Raw genomic sequence first — 20,076 nt, 5'->3', positions numbered from 1 at the left:
GGGCCCCCGCACGCGGCCGGCCCCCGGTAGGCTCCCGCCCCGGGCCCCCGCACGCGGCCGGCCCCCGGTAGGCTCCCGCCCCGGGCCCCCGCACGCGGCCGGCCCCCGGTAGGCTCCCGCCCCGGCCCCCGCACGCGGCCGGCCCCCGGTAGGCTCCCGCCCCGGGCCCCGCACGCGGCCGGCACACAGTAGGCGCGCGCCCCGGCCCCCGCACCCGGCCGGCACCCAGTGGGCGCGCGCCCCGGCCCCCCGCACCCGGCCGGCCCCCGGTAGGCTCCCGCCCCGGCCCCCGCACGCGGCCGGCCCCCGGTAGGCTCCCGCCCCGGCCCCCGCACGCGGCCGGCCCCCAGTAGGCGCGCGGGCCGGCGGAAGTGGGCGCCGGCGCGCGGTATCCGGGGGCGGAGCTGGCGCGGCGGGCCCAGCTCACAGACCCGGCCGCGGGCCGCGATGGGCGAGGGCGGGCTGCCCCCGGCCTTCCAGCTGCTGCTGCGCGCCTGCGATCAGGGCGACACGGAGACTGCGCGGCGGCTGCTGGAGCCCGGGGCTGCGGAACCCGCGGAGCGCGGCGCGGAGCCCGAGGCGGGCGCGGAGCCGGCGGGGCCCGAGGCGGCCGGGCCCGGGGCGGCGGCCGGGGCGCCGGTGCCCGTGGACTGCTCGGACGAGGCGGGCAACACGGCGCTGCAGTTCGCGGCGGCCGGGGGCCACGAGCCGCTGGTGCGCTTCCTGCTGCGACGCGGCGCCTCGGTCAACAGCCGCAACCACTACGGCTGGAGCGCGCTCATGCAGGCGGCCAGGTGAGGGCGGCGGTGCCGGGAGCCTGGGTGGGGTCTGGTGGCCCCCTGGGCGCGGGTGGGCTCAGGCGGTCGATCCTGCCCGGCGGCCCGCCGCAGACGCTCCGGGAGGTGAAGAGTGAAGTACTGGTTCGAGAGAGTTGAAATCGTAAACTTTGAGCACCTAGGCATGCGAACTAGAAGTGGACGCGCTTTTTAATAACGTAAAATGAGAATCCTAAAGGCATCGGCCTTTCAAACACGGAATCTGGAGACAGCAAATAGAATCTTAGAGACTTAGAACCTTGGTGATGTTCATTGCAGCAAGGGTTTCCCACGGAACCTGCCTACGCGCCCTGGCTTGGTGTTGGGGATGCTGCGGTACCCAGATAAAGTCCCCGCGGAAGCAGAGCATGTGCCGGTGGGCGGGCCAGGCAAAGGAACAGACTTCAGGGGACGATCTAAGGCTGGGTGATGAGGCTGGGATGGACTAGGCTGGGATGAACTAGGGAGCTCTTGGAGAGCCGGCTCAGTTTCAGGAAGTGCGGGAAGGTTTCTGCTAAGGATGAGGTATATATTGTTGAGACCTAAGGATGCCTAGAGTTGACCTGGATAGAGGGAGTGAAAGATGGGTGATAGGTGCAAAAAGGTTTGGAAGCCAAAGTGAAATATGCATTCGTGGGACTGCTAGAACGAAGCTGTGGCTGGAAAGGGTTGGGAGTAGTGGGAGATGAGTCCCCTCTGGAGAGAGGCGGATGCCGGCTGCTCAGGGTCCTGGCGAGTAACAGGAGTGTTCTAGGCAGAGCAAGTGACAGAATGAGATTTATGTTTGGAAAGGTCACTTTTACTGCAGTTTGAGGATGGATTGGAGGAGTGAGCTAGAATCAGAAGGTCTGGTTAGGAAGGGATTGCAGCAACCCAGAAAGAGATGATGGTAGCCTGGACCAGAGCAGAGATGGCTGTGGGAGAGCAGAGAAATGAGTTGGAGATGTATTCAGGAAATAGGATGAACCAGAATGAAATTCTGGTATAAAGAAACTCTGGGGGGACTTCCTGGTGGTCCAGTGACTGAGACTTCACGCTCCCGATGCGGGAGGCCCGGGTTCAATCCCTGGTCAGGGAGCCAGTTCCCACATGCCACAGCTAAAGATCCTGCGTGCGGCAACTAAGACCCCGTGCGGCCAAATAAATAAATACTTTTTTTTTAAAAGAAGAAACTCAAGTATACTGTGAGGTCTCACTCCTGTCAGCCATCTACTTAGATCCCACTTAGTTTCTTGGAGAAATTTCCCAAGGAAGGAACAGAGGTCATTTGTAATTTTGATGAAAGTGAAAGTGAATGTCAGTCCTGTCCGACTCTTCGCGACCCCATGGACTATACAGTCCGTGGAATTCTCCAGACCAGAATACTGGAGTGGATAGCCGTTCCTTTCTCCAGGGGATCTTCCCGACCCAGGGATTGAACCCAGGTGTCCCGCATTACAGGCAGATTCTTTACCAGCTGAGCCACAGGGGAAGCCCAGGAATACTGGAGTGGGGAGCCCGCCCATCCCTGCTCCAGAGGATCTTCCTGACCCAGGAATCGAACCGGGGTCCTCCTGCATTGTAGGTGGATTCTTTACCGGCTGAGCTACTAGGTAATTTTGATGGATACTGCCAAATTGCTCTCCATGCAGATGTATTACTTTCCAATGGGTGCTGTTACAACTTATTTCAAAGCTAGCGGCAACCACATCACTCTGACCCCTGCTTCGTCATCACCTTTTCTGACTCCTCTACCTCCCTGTTCTACTTTTAAAGGTTCCTTGTGATTCCATTGAGCTCATCTGGATAATCTCCCCATCCCAAGGTCAGCTGATTAATTTCCCCTTTCCCACAGAACTTAACAGGTTCTGGGGATTAGGGTCCGGACATCATCGGGGAGCCCCTTCCTCTGCCGACACAGCAGTGGTGCGGTTTACCCTCCCCGAAGCAGTGTCTATGAGTGCCTGATTTTCTACAACCTTGCCAACAGAGCATATTATTAAACTTCTGGATTTTTGCGTCTGATGAATGAGAAATATTTCAGTGTTGATGTGATTTGCACTTGTTAAACTGAGTGAAGTAAAACATCTTTGCATATGTATGAGCCATTTGATTTTCTCAAAGGCATTGAAATCACAACATTCTTAATCTTCATTCACAATCTTCTCATTATGACCCAGTTGTATTTTATTTCTGAGTTCATTTCCCAGTGTCACACGGTTGTTCTACTCTAATTTGTATTGCAGGAAAATTTTTATTCTGCATTATTTTCAAATATGTCATTTTCAACTGCTTTGTGATGCATCATCCACGGGCAGCACTGTACTTTGCTTAACCATACCTTAGCCCTCGGGCATTTATTTCCATCTATAAACACACCTCGGGAGTGCATACCAGCTGTAACACTCGGCTGCCCATTCACGTGGGAAACGCAGCGTGTTATGCATCTGTCCGTGAGTCAGGGACCCTTTGTCTTAAGACACCTGACTTCTTGCCCGCACTCTCTAGCGGTGCCCGTAGTGTCTTCTGGGCTAGGGACCTCACTTCTGAGGCTCGCTGTCTCTTCGTGGCCCCACCCACTCTGCGGGCTTTAAAACTCCAGGCGAGTGCTCATTGCAGGGCCTGGCCGCGCCGTCCTCTCTCCTCCCCCGTCTTAGTCCGGGGCACACGTTCACAGCTGGCCTCCTACTGCCCTCTCTCCTTCCAAGTGCTCCTTCTGCAGCCCCTCCTCTTAGAGCTTCCAGATCTTTCTGAAATGACTGTTTGGTTGTGTGTGTCCCATAGTGGCCCCCTTAGATCAGGACGGCCAAGCGCACGGCTGTGTGCTGACGCGTTCCAGTGTTGTGCTTTTCCTCCGTGAAAGTAGACGTGCCTCAGAGATGGTGCTCACGGCAGCCACCGCCTTCAACGAAGTGAGCGTTTTTTTATCGTCACAGCTCTCTGTGTTCCAGAGCTCAGCGTCGGATCTGGACCACCAGAGACGGTGTGCCTGGACTGCAGCCGGGTCTCTTCTGAATGGTTCGGCATCAGAGATGGTGTCATTCATGTTTTTTTCCTATTCTTAAAATAACCTTTAGAGTGCTTATTTTGTGTCAAGCTCTGTGCTAACTGCTGCAAATGAGCTAATTCCTTCAGTCTACGCAAAATCTGAGGAAGCACTGCTGCTGTCTTCCCCATTTTACAGATAAAGAACTGAGGCTCAGACACGTTAGTTCACTTGCCCAAGGCCACCCAGCTACGAAGGCACAGAGTCAGATTCACACCTAGGCAGGCGCGCCAGAGCCTGTGCCGCCAGCTATGAGTCCCGTAACTCACTGTTTTCCTCTTGGTATCGGTCATAAGGAAGCCACTCGCCAAGTTTGCTAAACACTAAAGGGACAGGCTGTGTGGTGTTTATTTTGGCTCCAGTTTTACCTTTGACTTCCTTACTTCCCTTCTCTTGCCCTTCACTTCTCTGCCTGCCAGCGTGGCGGGGCTGGCCTCTCCGCCCAGGGCGCTCTGAGAGTGGGGGTGTATGCCAGGTCTTTCACACAGGTGTTAATTGCTGAAATTAATTGGTAATTGTAACAGCCGCTCAGAAAGCCCGGAGCTTCCCTATCTTCACTAATTACCAGTTAGAAAGTTAGCATCCCCCAAATTATCTCAGCCTTCATTGAATCATTTTTTATATTTTCAGCCTAATTTTCAGGGGCCTCTTGGGCCACTCCTGAATTCAGAAATCATTCCGAGTGTCAGCATCCCTGCTCAGATTTAGGCCTTTCCTTCCTCTGTGAGTTTGTTATACCAGGAGAACTGGAGTTTCAGATCTTAGGGTCTAGGTTCAAGTTTCGACTCTATCACTTCCAAATTGAGAGATTCTGGATTATTGCTTTCCGGTGTAATCTTCAGATTCCTCATCTGTGAAATACATTATTAGCAGTTTATCTCGGGGCTTACTGAGATCCAATTGATAAAAACAGGACAGTATCTTGTTATCTGCTGCTAGATTTTTATCTCATGCTTGATGACTAAATAGTGCAATCTTTTATAGTTATCTCCTCAGTTCTTCAGCTCTTTCTGTTGCCTGTTTGACCATCCTCTTTGGTTATTCCAAGTGTGCGTTCACTCACTCATTTGACAGAGTTGCCTGAGCTCTGCTGGGGTGCAGTCTAGCAGGAAGACGTGATTATAGCAGGAGTGCCCAGGCACATCGGTGAGGCTGAAGACAGGGGCTCGTGGGTTTTCAGGTGAGGTGCGTCTGAGCTGATGTGGGGCATCATGAGGAAGCCGCTCAGAGGAGGCGGGATCTGAGCTGAGTCCTGCAGCAGGATAAAGGATGTGCTCAGTCAGTAAGGACGGGCGGGTCAGAAAGGCAGGATGGCAGCGGCGTGGACAGAGAATAATTGCCGTGCAGGTGAGCACGCCGGAGGACAGCGTGGGAGTTGGGAAGAAATGAGGTTGACAGAGTCGGCAGTCCCTTCCGGGCAGTGGGACATGGGGCAGTAGCCATGAGATTAGGTTTGGAGAATATCATTGTGAAGGACGGGCAGGGAGACAGGCTGGGGTTAGCTCTCTGCCTCTTTGCCAGATTCTGTCCTCTCTTGGAGAAGGGGCGGGACAGGCCTGGCCCCCTGCAGCTGGGGAAGCCGGTCCACCGGGCACTCCATCCGCAGTCTGCAGGTGGGGTGACCCGGCGCTGTTAAGGTTCACGGCCCAGAAGGAATCTGTAAGTTCAGAACATTGTTCAACCTTGGCTCTGCCTCCACCGGGAGGAGGGAGGCCCTGGGTTTAGATGCCAGACGAAGCCGCTTCCGGAAAGGAGGGAGCGCCGCAGGGGATTCGTTCCAAGGCCGCCTCACAGATGCATGCCTCACGGTCTTCCAAAACCTGGCCCGGGGCTCCCCTCCCCGTTCTTTGCTTTTAGTCCGAGGCTCCTTCCAGCTCGGAGCCCGGGAGTGCACCAGCCTCAGATGCTGCAAAGCGGCACTCTTCTGTCCTCTGGTGGCAGAAGGAGGAGGAGCGTTTCCTGGGAAGAGTCGTCTGTTTCCCCCTTCCTGGTATCAGAGTCGGTGGGTGCTTGTCTGTCTCCCGGCAGGGGAGGTCGCTCCAGCTTCCCTGGAGAGGGTCTGGCCCAGACCAGATTCTCAGCCGCCAGCAGCGGACATTCCAGGCAGCAGGGGGCCCCAGGCCGCTGGGGCGCGGAGCCCCGGCCCGCCCCTGCTGGCCGCAGCCATGCCCCGCCTCTTGGCTGGTGTCCGTGCACTTTCTCTGCGTGTGTTCGGGGCTGCGGAGGGGAGATGTGGGTCAGCCGTGGGCCCTGCCCCTGGGGAGTGAGGGCCCAGGCGGAGAGGCAGCTTACCCGGCTCTGAAGCAGAATCGCACGAACTCGGCCGCGCAGGCAGCAGCGGGGTGTGGGGCAGCAGGACTCAGGCAGACTGGGGTCGTGACCCTGTGGATGTCACTCACCGGCGGGGTGACCTTGGCACGTTGTGTGATGTAAAAATGTTTAAACGACTACCATGCTGATAGCTGATTTATTAGTGTTTGCTTTGGACAAGCGCTGTTCTAGGTGCTTTATGTATACTATATATTTACATGTATTAACTTATTTAATCCTCCACAGCTCTTTTAGTAGGTACAGTCATATCCCCACTTTAGAGATGAGGACGTGAAGGCACAGAGAAGCCGAAATTCTTTCCCCAGGAGATGCAGCGGATGGCAGAGCTGGGTTCGAAACTGGCCAGGGCGGTGCCTGGCACAGAGGAACGCCTTTTATTATAAGCGGCTATTACAACGTTAAAAATTAATGATTCAGTGATTAATAATTTAACAATTGATGTGCTTAGTCACTCAGTCATGTCCAGCCCTTTGCGACCCCATGTGCTGCATCCCGCCAGGCTTCTCTGTCCATGGGATTCTCCAGGCAAGAGTACTAGAGTGGGTTGCCATGCCCTCCTCCAGGCGATCTTTCCAATGTAGGGATAGAACCCAGGTCCCCTGCATTGCAGGAATATTCTTTATTGACTGAGCTACCAGGGAAGCCCTAACAATTTGTAATTAGGTGATTACATGAGCTTTCTCCTCATCAGGTGTCTTGTGGCACTAATTGTCCATCTCTCTGGCAGATTTGGGCACGTGAGCGTGGCACATCTTCTTTTGGATCACGGGGCTGATGTCAATGCCCAGAACCGCCTGGGGGCCAGTGTGCTCACCGTGGCCTCCCGGGGTGGACACCTGGGCGTGGTGAAGCTGCTCCTGGAAGCTGGTGCCTTCGTGGACCATCACAAACCCTCAGGCGAGGCGGATGGTGGGGACGAGCTGCTGGGTATCACGGCCCTGATGGCCGCCATCCAGCATGGCCACGAGGCCGTGGTGCGTCTGCTGATGGAGTGGGGCGCCGACCCCAACCACGAGGCCCGGACTGTGGGCTGGAGCCCGTTGATGCTCTCAGCACTCATCGGGAGGCTTGGCCTGGCCCAGCAGCTAGTGGAGAAGGGGGCCAACCCCGACCACCTCAGTGTGCTGGAGAAGACTGCCTTCGAGGTGGCACTTGACCGCAAGCACAGGGACCTGGCAGACTACCTGGACCCGCTGACCACCGTCAGGCCCAAGACAGGTCAGGCTGCGCCGCCACTAACCCACCCGCGGGCCCCGCCCGGCTTCCCAGAGGACCCCGGCTTGTGTCTAAACAGCAAAAGCCAAGGGTTGCCCAGACACAGGGCCTGCAGAAATCATAGTCCAGCCCGCGGGGCAGGGGGACTTAAGCCGTGGCGTGCAGGCGCCCGGCCCACCCTCCGGAGGGTGATCTGTAGCTCTCGGAAGGGCCTGGACTCCTGCACAGCCAGGCCTGTCCCTCCTAGCCAGAAGATTCTGGTGTGGAGGTTCTGGGACCCTTCTGGAAGGCGGTCAGCAAACTTCTTCTGAGAAGGACCAGATAACAAACCTTTTAGGCTTTGTGGGTCATGCAGTCTGTTGTCACTCCTCAGCTTGGCTGGAGTAGCAGCAGCCTGCGTGATGTCAGGGGTGGGCGGGGCTGTGTGCCAGGAAACTCTAATTCTGAAAACAGGCGTCGGGCAGGTTTGGCAGCCTCCGCTCTCAGGGCACTGTGCCTAACCTCAGCTGCCGATGACCAGTCCCCAAAGACTAGTTCACAGAAAATTCAGCCTGCTTTTGAGTTGTGTTTTTTCAACATCTATTAGTGTATCCTGTTTCTTTTTTCTTTTTGCCATCTTTCTGGCATATAAAGAGCTGTCTAAGCAGCCCTTAGCAAATCTGCCACAGCCCTTACGATGTTTCAAAGCCCCTAGTTCATCACGTGTAACAGAATCACGTAATGTAGAGTTGCACAGCCGCGGTGCCCTCAGCAGTGGGTCTGACTTCTGCGTCATTCCTGAGATAGCCCGGGCTGTAAGGCCAGGCTGCAGCATGTGAGCATTTAAAGCTGAAAGGTAAAAATTGGAAGATAAGGTCTTCAGACAAACTGGCTGAAAATACTTTGAAAGTATTGCAAAGTTTGATACCATCCAGAGAATACGCAATAGTCCCGTCAATGAAATTGTAAGTCAACTACACTTCAACTTAGAAAAAATTCAAGTGACCCATTAAAAAAAAAGACCCATCAATCAAAAGATGTTGCAAATTTGAGAAATGCTTATTAGAAATACACTGTCTGGTCAGAAAGCTCTGAAATAAACATGTTGTAAAACCGTGTAACAACAGAGAGATGGCAGAAATGAAGAGAACACCAGAACAGAAGGGGAAAAGAAGGAAAGTCTAAGAGAACCTGCCTGAAGCCAGGAGACCTCTTTCCTTTGTGTGGATGGGGACAGTGAGGGCCAGAGAGTAGAGGCTGGTGGCAGATGCCGCACCTGTTAGAAGCTCTGTGACCCTTGGAAGGCGGGGCTTCCGTGGGAAGGGCACGGGGATGTGACCCCACCCAGCTCCAGCCTTTGTGGGGCCTCAGGGATCCGGACGCGCTTGTAACTCTCTCTCAGCCTCCCTGTGTCTCTTGTGTAGAATGGATCAGTGACAGTTCCCAGGAGGCCATGAGCAGGAAGCAAGCTGGCCTCTGGTGTGGGAGCCTCGGGCAGTTTAGCACGCGGCGTTCAGCGTCAGGTCCCGGGCAGAGCTGCAGTTAGAAGTCGGGGCTCCGGTCTCACCCACGCTGTTCTTGACTCAAGGCCACTGCCCTGCCTTAAAGGCTTGGGTGGTGTGATTGCGGCCGAGATGGGAAAGGGAGCCGCCGCCTCCCGTCCCTGCTGTGCCTCCACGCCTGACGGGCAGGCTCTTACCTCCCCCGTGGGCCGTTCGTCCATGCTGCAGGTGGGGGAGGTCAGGCTCGGGGCGGGGGTCAAGCAACTTGCTCGAGGCCGCTGCCCCAGAAGTGGATGGTCGGGGCCGTGTGCCCCACCTATGGGTGCTGAGCTGGGCCTCTTGTGCAGCTGACTCCTCCTTCCTCAGATGCCTCCCGCCGGGTTTCTGGGGTCTTAGCGCCCCACAGGCCTCCTTATGGACTGCCCTGGCACTCTGGGGAAGCAGTGCCCCCCTCTCCTCAAAACGTGGAGCTGCAGACACAGAGGTGGGCGTAGCCAAGGTCACCCTCTACCTGGCTCCACCTGGCCTTGCCTGTGCTGGCTGAGGGACCTTGGACCAGTTGCCTTCATTCTCCAAGCCTCCGTTTTGTCTCCCATAAGTGAGCGGCAGAAGTCCCCCTGCCTCACAGAACCACGGTGAGGATCAAGTGAGGTCCCCCCAGCCCAGAGAGAGCACGTGAGAGATGCTGGCAGCTGCCCTCACCCGTCACCGTCACTGCTGTAATTGACAGGACCGGGTCACGGTCACGGGCAGACCTCCCTGCCGAGCAGACACGGGTTTGAGGCTCAGCTCTCACTTTGGGGCTGGGAGGCCTCGGCATGTTCATTGTCTCTCTAGGACTCCAATGTGCTCTTTCACAGAACAGCCGTAACGAACGCACTTGGCTTGTGAGGTCCTATGAGCAGTAGGACGATAATGCCGGTTGTACTCAGGAGTACCCCAGAGCCTGGCACATAGAGAGCAGTGAGCAGAAGCTGCCAGAATGGGTTTGTATTCCCCGTTCGTTCATCCCAGTATTCTGCACGCACTCGTTGACTGCCAATGTACCAGGTACCATTCTAGGCACCAGTAACAAACCCGATCCAACCTCTGCCCTTGAGGACCTTGGCTTCTGGAGGAGAGGCAGGCAAGAAACAGGAAATAAGCATGTTAAATAAGTCACATAGGACGGTAGGTGGTGAGTTCTGTGGTGAGGAAGAAAACGGGCGAGGTGGAGGATTTGGGAGCGGCAGAGAACTGGGTGGGGCGGGCCTCCATGTGAAGGAGGGGAGCTGAGAGTTCAGCCGAGCTGCAGGAGCTGAGAAGGGGCGCCATTCAGGCTGTCAGAGAAGAGCCTCAAAGGCCATGTTACTAGTGGTGACAGATTATTAAGCAGACAATAGTTGGCCCCAGCCCTTTTTGTGAGGGAACCCACCCCCCGCCCCCGTCAGGGCCTTGGAGACTCCCGGCTCTCTCCCTCACACTAGCTGCAGGACAGGGTGCCCTTGAGGCCGTAATCGTCCCTGTGACACCCTCCTCACCCCCACTGGTCATTCCCTGGGCTGTGGGGGGGTCCCTGGAGTTGCTCTGATGTTGATGCAATAATTGGAGCCCAGAGTGAGGAAGGGACCAGCCCAGGGCCAGCGGGCATCAGGCATGGCTGCTCCAGCCTCCTGAGGTCAGGCTAGACTGTCAGCGATTCGTTTGTGGCAGATGGCTGCTTAGCAACCAACGCTAGACCCAGTTGACACATTCTTTTCCGTCAAAGAGTCTTGGCATGAAGGAGGCTGTGGCCTATAGCAAATTAGACTCTTAAACACTTAAAGGAATGAGACATATTTTTTAAAATGAAGTTTCATAATCGTTTCTTTATAGTATCTCAAAGGCAGAATTAGGCGCTTGGTTCCATGGCCCTGTCTATACTTTCCTGTAAGTGCCCTGGAGTTAACTAGCACCCTTTCTGGGCTGGGTGCTGGTCACTAGAAAAGATAACAAAAATTGCTGTTTGGTGGTTTGGTCGCTCAGTCGTGTCTGATTCTTGCAGTCCGATGGACTGTAGCCTGTCAGGCTCCTCTGTCCGTGGGATTCTCCAGGCAAGGATATTGCAGTGGGTTGCCATTTCCTTCTCCAGGGGATCTTCCCAATCCAGTAATTGAACCTGGGTCTCCTACATTGGCTTCCCTGGTGGCTCAGAGGTTAAAGCATCCGCCTCCAATGCGGGAGACCCGGGTTCGATCCCTGGATTAGGAAGATCCCCTGGAGAAGGAAATGGCAACCCACTCCAGTATTCTTGCCTGGAGAATCCCACGGACGGAGGAGCCTGGTGGGTTACAGTCCACGGGGTCGCAAAGAGTCGGATACGATCAAGTGACTTCACTTTCACTTTCACCCCTGCATTGCAGGCAGATGATTTACCAACTGAGCTATGAGGGAAGCTGTTTGTGTAGGGCTTCTGGAGCGTTTTCCCGTCTGTATTATCCAGCCCTGCAGCCACCATCTGGCCTCTGTGTTAGCATGTTGTCTGCATTATCAGTGACGAGGAGACACATCTCTCTGGAAATACGTGGATCCGGATTCCCTGGTCCAGACTCCTTGTGCCACTCTGCACCTCCTTCCGGCTGCTGGTGGAGGCTGCTCGGGACCAGGGATGTGGCCCAGAGTCACAGGTTTTCTCCTGCGGCTGCTCTGTCCTCTAGTATTAGTCAGAGGAAGTCCTGCATTCACTTTCACCAGCGAGAAGACTAGTTGTGAGGATGGCTACTTTCTGACAGGAGGGAGCAGGGTACCCACTAGCTCTAGCTTCAAGGAAGGTGATGGCAGATGAGGAAGGGGCTAGCATTGGGTGGGTGCAGTGAAGCCCAGCATGAAGACATCAGATGGGAGCATCTGCAGGTCTGGGTCGTGGGTGACCTTCAGAATCACTCAGACGGCTGCTTATTCGGAAAAGAAAGCGAATATTAGCATTGGCAACCATGACCTCCTCTGGGCTTAGCTGCCCAATGTCTTAGGTGTTAGAATGAAAACCTGCTCTGAAATTACTTCATGGTTGTACATTTACTTTTTAGAATAAAAGAATCATTGTTTCTTCTTAAAATCTTCATAGGAATACAGATTTTTCCAAGACTGTACTTTTCCGTTACATCTGAGAAAGGACATTCCAAAATTTGGAATGCCTAAAAAAGACTGCTCTATGAGTTGTGGGATCCGGAAATGGTCTGCTCATTCCTGTTTTCCTGCCCAGATGACCTCCCACGGTCTGTCTCTGAAGCGTTTTCAGACAGTCTGACGACAACCCTTCCAGAAGGGCTGCTGGAGTTAGTCCATTCCCTGGGTCTCTGATTAGATTGCTTATGAAAAGTAAATCATTTTTAAAGGTAGTCTGGGTCGTTACAGCCTTGTGACTTTTCTGTTATTTTACACCTTTCCGTGGTTAACTTTTAAAAATCTTTGTTTACCCAGATGAGGAGAAAAGGCGACCTGATATTTTCCACGCATTAAAAATGGGTAAGCAGTTTAGAAAACCTTTTGGGATATTTAAGAATACAGTGCTGTTTCTCCCAGACTCATATTGGTAGCCCTTTTCAAGGCCGCCCAGAGTATTTGAGAAAGAAGCAAGTGTTTTGTTGTTTCCTGACTCTGGTTTCACCCAGGGAGGGTCAGACCCTGGACTGGTAGTTATGGTGCTCTGCACACAACTTCCAGGTTATTTTCTCAGGCCCCCTCTGCCTCTCCTGCTGGACCCTGTGGCTGTGTCCTGACTTTTACTTCCCTCTGAAAGGCCTGGCTGCCCACCTACCTACTCCACTCTCTGTAACGAAGAGCTATTTAGTCTAGTATTGCCTCTCCTGAAACAAACCTCCGCTTCCAGGAAGCCCACCCTGATCCTCACCTCTGAGGGAGACCTGGGCTGTCTTTCTGCATGTGCATTGCCCCTCATCATCACTGTTCTTTTAAGATACCAATAACACCTCTCTCTCAGTAAACCTATTTGCGTGCTTGCCTCCATCCCTCGTAGACTGAAGGACTGGAGAGTGGGGGTGCCTCTGACTCGTCTTTGTAGCCCCTGCGAGGCCCAAGCACCCAGTGCAGAGGCCGGCTCAGCACTTGTTGCGGGAAACCATTGGGTAAATCATCCTGCGGTGCCAGGCCCGTGGCTCACCAGAACTTCTGATTCTGTTGGCAGGAAACTTCCAGCTGGTCAAAGAGATCGCTGATGAAGACCCCAACCACGTGAACCTGGTTAACGGGGATGGGGCCACCCCGCTGATGCTGGCGGCGGTCATGGGACAGCTGCCTCTGGTGCAGCTGCTGGTGGAGAGGCATGCCGACGTGGACAAGCAGGACAGTGCACATGGCTGGACGGCCCTCATGCAGGCCACCTACCACGGGTCAGTGCCAGCCCCAGCCCCAGCAGGGAGCCCGAGAGGGTGCCCCCAGCTGAAATAGGGTGCCTGATGGGGTGCTGGTCCTGAGATGCTACAGAGAAGCGCCCCGCCCATTGTGAAGATGCTGAGACACTCAAAACGATGCAGGCTTGGTCCGTCCTGCGTTCCTCCCCTTTGTGTCCAGATTTCCTGTTGCCTCGGCGGTGGTACCTGATGCTTCTGCATCCCTTCTCATCCAGTCACCCCTCTACCTTCCTGGAAGCCTCCTCCTTGGGGCAGGTTGACCAAGGGGCAGGGGCCTGCATATAGCCTTGCACCTGCTCGGTGGTGATCTGATTCCAAATTAGGGGCTCCGTCCTTGCCCCGCTTCAGGCGATCAGAGCACTGTCCTGTGTCCTCTGAAAGTGGTTTTCTTCCTCATTTGATCCTCAGAGTTCCACATCAAAGACTCTGGCCTGCCAGAGGATTTCAGTCAGGTCCCAGTGAGGGGCAGGAGGGGTGGGGCCTGTGTGTGGTCCTGGGAGCCAGTGGCTTTGGGGCAGAGACTTGTGTTTTCGTTTTGTTCATGGAAGGAGCACTCAGGCTTTGACTTCTGTCGTGCCTGCCCGCAGGGTAGGGAGCAGAGGCTGGGAGACAGCTTCCTGAGCCCTCTGTCACAGACACAGATGCTGCTGGAGCTATAGCCACCGCTCTTGTGGCCCAGGAGCAAGGCCACGCGTTCCCTTCCAGCGGGTCTCACTCTGGCTTTTTCTTTCTTCCACAGGAACAAAGAGATTGTCAAATATCTGCTAAACCAAGGAGCTGATGTTACTCTTCGTGCAAAAAATGGGTACACGGCCTTTGACCTAGTGATGCTGCTGAGTGATCCTGGTGGGTCGTTTTAGGAAAAGCGTTTTAAAGGTGCTGGGTTTTCTGGCTGGGAATCCAGATCATCCCCTGTGTGTAAGCACGTGCTTATTCAAGGCGGAAGCCACTCTGAAGCCCCCAGAGCACCCCACACAGCCTCAGGCGAGTCTTCACTGCTCCCAAGTGAAGGCCGTGGGGGAGAATGGGCGCAGCTGGGACCAGCTAGTCCCCGAGGCCACTTCTGGCTCCAGCCTTCGGGAGTCTCCAGGCAGGAAGGCCTTGGCTGTGCACACAGATCCTGGAATGGTATCTGTGCCTCTCAGCTAGACCCTGCGTGACTCAGGAAGAAACAGGCTCCCGTGGACAGGGAGAACAGACAGAGCAGTGACCGCCTTGGCTTCTGGTGTCGGTGGAAGCTCCGGGTCAAGGGTCTTGGCAACACTGCTGACCCCCAGCTAACACCTGCTAGGCCCTTGGGCCCTCTGCCACTTTGACAGACCTTCCTCTGCAACCTGTGGCTTCCCACTAGCTAACTCAAGGGATAAGGGGTCTCTCTACCTGTCATCTCTCTTGGGACCCCCAAGTTTTAGCCCAGAGAGGGAGAAGCTGGGAGGCTCCTCTGACCCACAGGCTCTGAGTCCTCAGCTGGCTCCTCCCCTGCTGACTCGGGCAGGGGGGGATTCTGCCTCCATGAGTGGAGGGGCTCCCGCTGCCTCTCTCATTGTGGGGGCCACAGGTCAAGTGCCCTTCCTCACCTCCAGCACCACCACCCCCTCACCCCCCACTCCCGTGAGACCCGCTTGTCACAGATCCGTGCTGGTTCCTTCTTATCCTCGCAGAGAGGATGTGCCCACCAGTGACTGACCCTGGCTGGAGAGGTGGGGCCCTCCGCCCAGGTCCGATGCTCTCACTCCTTGCCTGCAGTCTGCCGGGGACCCTGGGCTGCATTGCACACAGGCTTTTCTCTGCCAGTCTCATCTCTTCCACTGTGTCTCTTCCTTCCCAGCATTCTCCCTCACTGCCTTTCCCAATAAAACAACCTACCTCAGTGGATTTTTTTCATAGTGGTTTTTCAAATGAAATTTTTGCCTGAAATTTTCTTATTTATTTATTTTTTTGCCCGAAATTTTCAAAGAGACACATGCTGGAGGGAAAAAAAAAAAAGCAACAGTCAAGAGAAAAGCATATTCATAGTTTGTAGTATTTTCTTCTCAATCTTGCTTGTTGCTTTTTTAATAGCCCAGTTGAGTTAATAATAACTAATACCACTTAATCTTTCTTAAGCACGTACCATATGTTAGGAGCTCCCTCAGATCCTTCAGACACCTTTGTGTGGTGGGTACGGTCACCCCTTAATTGACCTGCAGTTACACAGCCTGGGAAGAACAGAGTGAGAATTCCAACCTCAGTCATCTGGCTGTAGAGCCTCTACTTTTTAAAGACTCCACCGGCTGCCCTCCTGGTGGGACAGGGCGTCTGGTTTTTGTTTCTGTTTAAGTGGATTAAGCCCTGCTGTCACGTTTGCCGCTCCTGAGGAGCCAGGGGAGAGGCAGGGCCAGCTTGATCCTGGAGTAACACAGGCTCTGGCCCCGCGGGACCGAGGTCTCAGGCTGCTGGGGTCGCCTTGAGACCTCCCCCCTCCCCCATGGCCCAACAGACATATTTGCAGGTAAAAGGCTGCCTTTTGTGTCCATAGACACGGAACTTGTTCGACTGCTGGCATCTGTCTGCATGCAGGTGAATAAAGACAAAGGCCGGCCCAGCCACCCGCCGCCTCTGCCCCCCTCGAAGGTCCGACAGCCCTGGAGTGTCCCGGTGCTGCCTGACGACAAAGGCGGGCTCAAGGTTTGCCCTTTGCTGTCTTAGAAGCTGCCAGAGAGCCGAGCCCGAATAGTGAAGCGGGAAGGTGCTGGCCACTTCCTCGTTACCCAGAGCTGCTTTAGGACAGGGTGACAAGCGGGGTTGACAGCAGGGCAGGAAGTAAAGTGGAGGCGAGCAGTGGGGAATGGAGGTGCCCAGGGGAAACGGAGGTGATGGTAGCCAGTTAGCGGCTGCTGCAAGTGTGTAGGTCCACGTTGCTGCTGCTTCCCATCGTTTTCAGGAGAAACTAAAAACCCAGATGTTGATGCAGAGACGCAATTTCTAAATGTAGAGAATGGTTAACATTTTTTGCATGATGTGCTGCTGAGCTGGCTAGCCTCGAACCTCTCCTCCCTGGCCATCTGTCTGTGGCCCGTGCTTCAATGTGGACAGTATTTGCTGACTGCACATTCTAGGGCCTCTCTGCGGCCCACAGGCCCCCATCAGCTGCCACTGGAAGCACCAGAACCAGGCTCCAGCTGCTGATTTCTAAACTGCAAGTTGAGTGTTTCTCTTTGAATGTCTTATCCTCCCAGCCCTGCTCTGCTTGTTGAAAATCAGAATTATTTTTTCCCTTTTCCTGGCTGGGGTTCCAGCACTTTCTCGGATCTGCAGACTTGGCATTCTGCTCATGTCTGTTGCTCACCCGAGGCCCTGGATCCTTCCTCCCAGCGCTGCTCGCATACATCTCGTCATCCTTGCCTCACTGCCGTCTCTAGGCCAGGTCCTGCAGCCTCCCTCTGGTGCCCTGCCAGTCGCCTCTGAGCTCTCGTGGGCTTGTGTAGATGCCCTGGGGGTGGCACCTGTCCTCTCTCTAGGTGAAGAGGCGTCAGCTGCAGGAGCAGATGGCCCAGGCCCTGGAGCGGACAGCCTGCTAGCTCTCACGTTGTTACTGGAATGGGGGGAGGGGTTACGCAGTCTGAGATGTTAAGGCGTTTGGTGTTGCCTCTGTGTCCCTCTGCCCGTCCCTGTTTGACTCGAAGACGCCCAGCAAGTTGACATCGCTGGGTCTCTGTCTCAGACTGTGCAATGAGGAGATTGCTGCAGAACCTTAGCACATTGGGTTCCCTGCCACCCCCAGGCTATTGGGAAGGCCCCCCGCGGGCTGGGTCAGGAAGGGTTTAGAGAGAACTCAGGGTGTTGTGGTCGATGGTAACGCCCGCAGTGGGCCAGGAGAGGGGAGGGGCTCGTGTGGAGTGTGGCTGCCCTTCCTGGGCTCCGTACTGTGGGGCCCGACGCTCTCTGCATTCCCTTGGCAGTCCTGGTGGAACCGCATGTCCAATCGGTTCCGGAAGCTGAAACTGATGCAGACACTGCCGCGTGGACTGTCCGGCAACCAGCCGTTGCCTTTCCGTGATGAGCCAGAGCCAGCGCTGGACTCCACAATGAGGGCGGCACCCCTGGACAAGACTAGCCGCTCTGGGCTCCCCGACCTGGCCCCCATGACCAAAGAGAATGGTAAGAGAAAGTTGCATGTGCGGTAGAATTTCCAGAGTGGTCAAAGCCTGAACCTCTCTGCCCTCTTCCTCTGCCCTTCGTCCTCCCTCCGGGGCTGATGGGATGTGACGCTGGTGCAGAGTGGCCAGTTTGGTGAGGACTTAAGGGACAGAAGTCCATCTGAGGGACCGGCTGCTGAGGGTGGAAAGGGGCGGCTGGCAGCGGGCCCCAGCTTCCTGCCCCGCGTGCCCTGCTGGGAAACCTGTGGCCAGTCCCTATCTCTCCCTTGCCTAGGACAGGTGATTTTCCCACTTGCCACATGTGATCTGCACCCACCAGCAGTGTTTTGAAGTAGAGTGAGTTTCTGGGGTTGGAGTGGGGGTAGTGAGCTCCCCACCACTGCAAGTATTTAACAGCTTGGATGAGTTTGCCAGGGCACTGAAGAAGATTCCCACACTGGAAAACTGATTAGGCCAGATCCGTTCTAACAGTCTGACTCTCCACACCCAGACTAGTTCCTTGGGTACCACTGTTTGAGACAGACTATTGAGCTCAACATACCACTGTCTGACCCAGCATGACAATGGTTTATGGAAAAGCTGCAAACACACTCTAAGATACCTTTTAAATGCTTCCCTTCTCTTCAAATATTGAATACCAATTATTATTAAATATTTAATCACTCAAGAGAGTTGATTTTCCAGGATGAAGGCTGACCTGGTCACTTGTCCTCATGCCATGGATTCGTTATGGTTGGGGGAGGGGGTCATTTCAGGAAACTTCCATTTGTTTCTCAGGTACTGGGAGCACAAGAGGAGAAAAGGAAGATGTGTTATTGACAACCATGGTGAGTGTGGGGCTTTTCTAAAAGCATTTCAGGTCTCTTCCAATCGTTAGCGGATTGATTTATGAGGAGGGATGTGGGCACATTTGTCTTTCTTTGTGGTGGTTACGGATGGGGTCGATGTCAAAATGTGTAGCAGTGGGTATATCTCTGGCACCAAGGAATCAGAATAGATGCCAGCCCTAAATTCTGGATAAGGCTGTGCTGGTGCTTAGCAGCCAGGCCTAAGCCCTGATCACGTTATCAGGGACGTAGCGCTGAGTACACGGGCCGTGCCGGGGTAGGAACCGATGGTGACGTTGGACTTAACCGTTTTGGTTATGGAGAGCCAAGGAGAGAGGAGTCAAAGAAGAGAGTCTGTTTCCAGCTTGAGAGAGGCCTCAGTGTCCTCATCTATAAATTAGAGATGTATTAATTTTAGGTTCAGCTATGAGTAACAAAATCCCCAAATGATTGGCATAAATTTGACAGGATCTTATTTATCTCAAGTAAGTGAAGTTCAAGACTGGTTCATTGATCTATAGAATTAGGGACCTAGGTTCCTTTTACTTGTTGGTCTCCCTGGCATGGCCTCTACTACCAAGGTTACTTCTTGGTCTAAGGTGGCTGCCAGAGCTCTATCCATTACTGCTTCATTCCAGCTGACCCCAAAGATGACTGGAGAAGAGGTGGCCATGGGCACAGGCCAGGTGTCTGTAAAGAAGTTTCCTGGAAATTCACGCATCACTTTTTGCTTACATTAAATGGGCCAGAATTTAGTCACATGGCCCATTCACACTGCATAGAAGTCTTTGTTCCAAGTTGGTCACGTGCTCATCTATCAGGCGTGTCTGCGAGGGAGATACGGAGGATGGATATTAGGCGATAGCTAGCCTTCTCTTACGTAGGAGATGCTATCCCTCATGGTTGTAGTTTTTAAGTATCATCCCCACGAATATCTTAACATAACCTCTGACCCAGAGTGAACTCGTATTTATCTGCTGTGTGACCTTGGATGTGTCACATCACTTCTCTGGGCTTCATTTCTCTGAAATGAGTCTCCTGGTTGGAGTTGGGCTAAGTCCCTTTAACTCCGAGGCCCTAATCTGCAGACTGACCAGGAGAGGGCAGTGTTGGAGAGGAGACGGGAGCAGAGGTGCACCCACAGAACTAAGCTGCCGCAGGATGTTTGGGGCCCTGCTGGGGTCTGTCTGCTCTGCCCTGCTGTGAGATAGGTATAAACTGGTGTCTGCACACTGACCGTGGGACTGACAACGTTTGATAATGTTAATAAATAGCAATAATTGCTTTCAGTATGTAGACAGAAATGCTCTTACTGAACTTTTGGAAGATGCAGTAAAGTACAAAGAAAAAATGGCCCTTGGTCACACATCCAGATATAATCATGATTGACATTTTGTGGCATATATCTTTTGAGCATTTTTCCTAATCATTTTTTGTATCTATGAATATGATATCATGCTATATATGTAATAAACAAATACTTAGAAGCACTAAATATGTACCAGCCCAAAGCTTATTAAGTGTTTGCTGCAGTTTACATATATTCACTCACTTCTATCCCAAAAAACCATGCCAGGCCAGGCACTGTTGTTGAGTCGCCAAGTCGTGTCCGACTCTGTGACCCCGTGGACTGCGACATCAGCCCTCCCTACTCTTCACTGTCGGAGTTTGCCCAAGTTCACGTCCACTGAGTCGGTGATGCACTGGGATCTTCCCCCATCGTGCTGAACCTACCGAAAAGATGTCATGAGCATCTTTTCTGTGTCAGAAACACCCTTTGGCCCCATCGTGTCCGATGACAGAGTGATGTAACGTGCCATCATCTCTTTATCCAAGACTGACCTGCCTGACTTTG

General features: G+C 54.1%; 1 protein-coding gene across 3 annotated transcripts in view; it reads left to right on the top strand.

The window, feature by feature from the left end:
- The first annotated feature begins 377 nt into the window (after positions 1-377).
- The window catches only part of ANKS6 (ankyrin repeat and sterile alpha motif domain containing 6), a 50,748-nt gene continuing 31,049 nt past the window's right edge, over positions 378-20,076 (top strand). For all 3 annotated transcript variants that reach the window (XM_065908153.1, XM_065908154.1, XM_065908152.1), the window contains exons 1-8: positions 378-794; positions 6,899-7,389; positions 12,306-12,350; positions 13,030-13,234; positions 13,995-14,101; positions 15,774-15,922; positions 17,197-17,395; positions 18,172-18,221. In XM_065908153.1, coding sequence (XP_065764225.1) covers positions 448-794; positions 6,899-7,389; positions 12,306-12,350; positions 13,030-13,234; positions 13,995-14,101; positions 15,774-15,922; positions 17,197-17,395; positions 18,172-18,221 — 1,593 coding nt within the window. In that variant the 5' untranslated portion in view covers positions 378-447. The remainder of the gene's footprint in view (positions 795-6,898; positions 7,390-12,305; positions 12,351-13,029; positions 13,235-13,994; positions 14,102-15,773; positions 15,923-17,196; positions 17,396-18,171; positions 18,222-20,076) is intronic.

Source organism: Muntiacus reevesi, chromosome 17 (assembly GCF_963930625.1).
Source record: "Muntiacus reevesi chromosome 17, mMunRee1.1, whole genome shotgun sequence".
Lineage (NCBI taxonomy): Eukaryota > Metazoa > Chordata > Mammalia > Artiodactyla > Cervidae > Muntiacus > Muntiacus reevesi.
The sequence above is the reverse complement of the archived record's forward strand: the minus strand, read 5'-3'. Positions and strand labels throughout refer to the sequence as shown.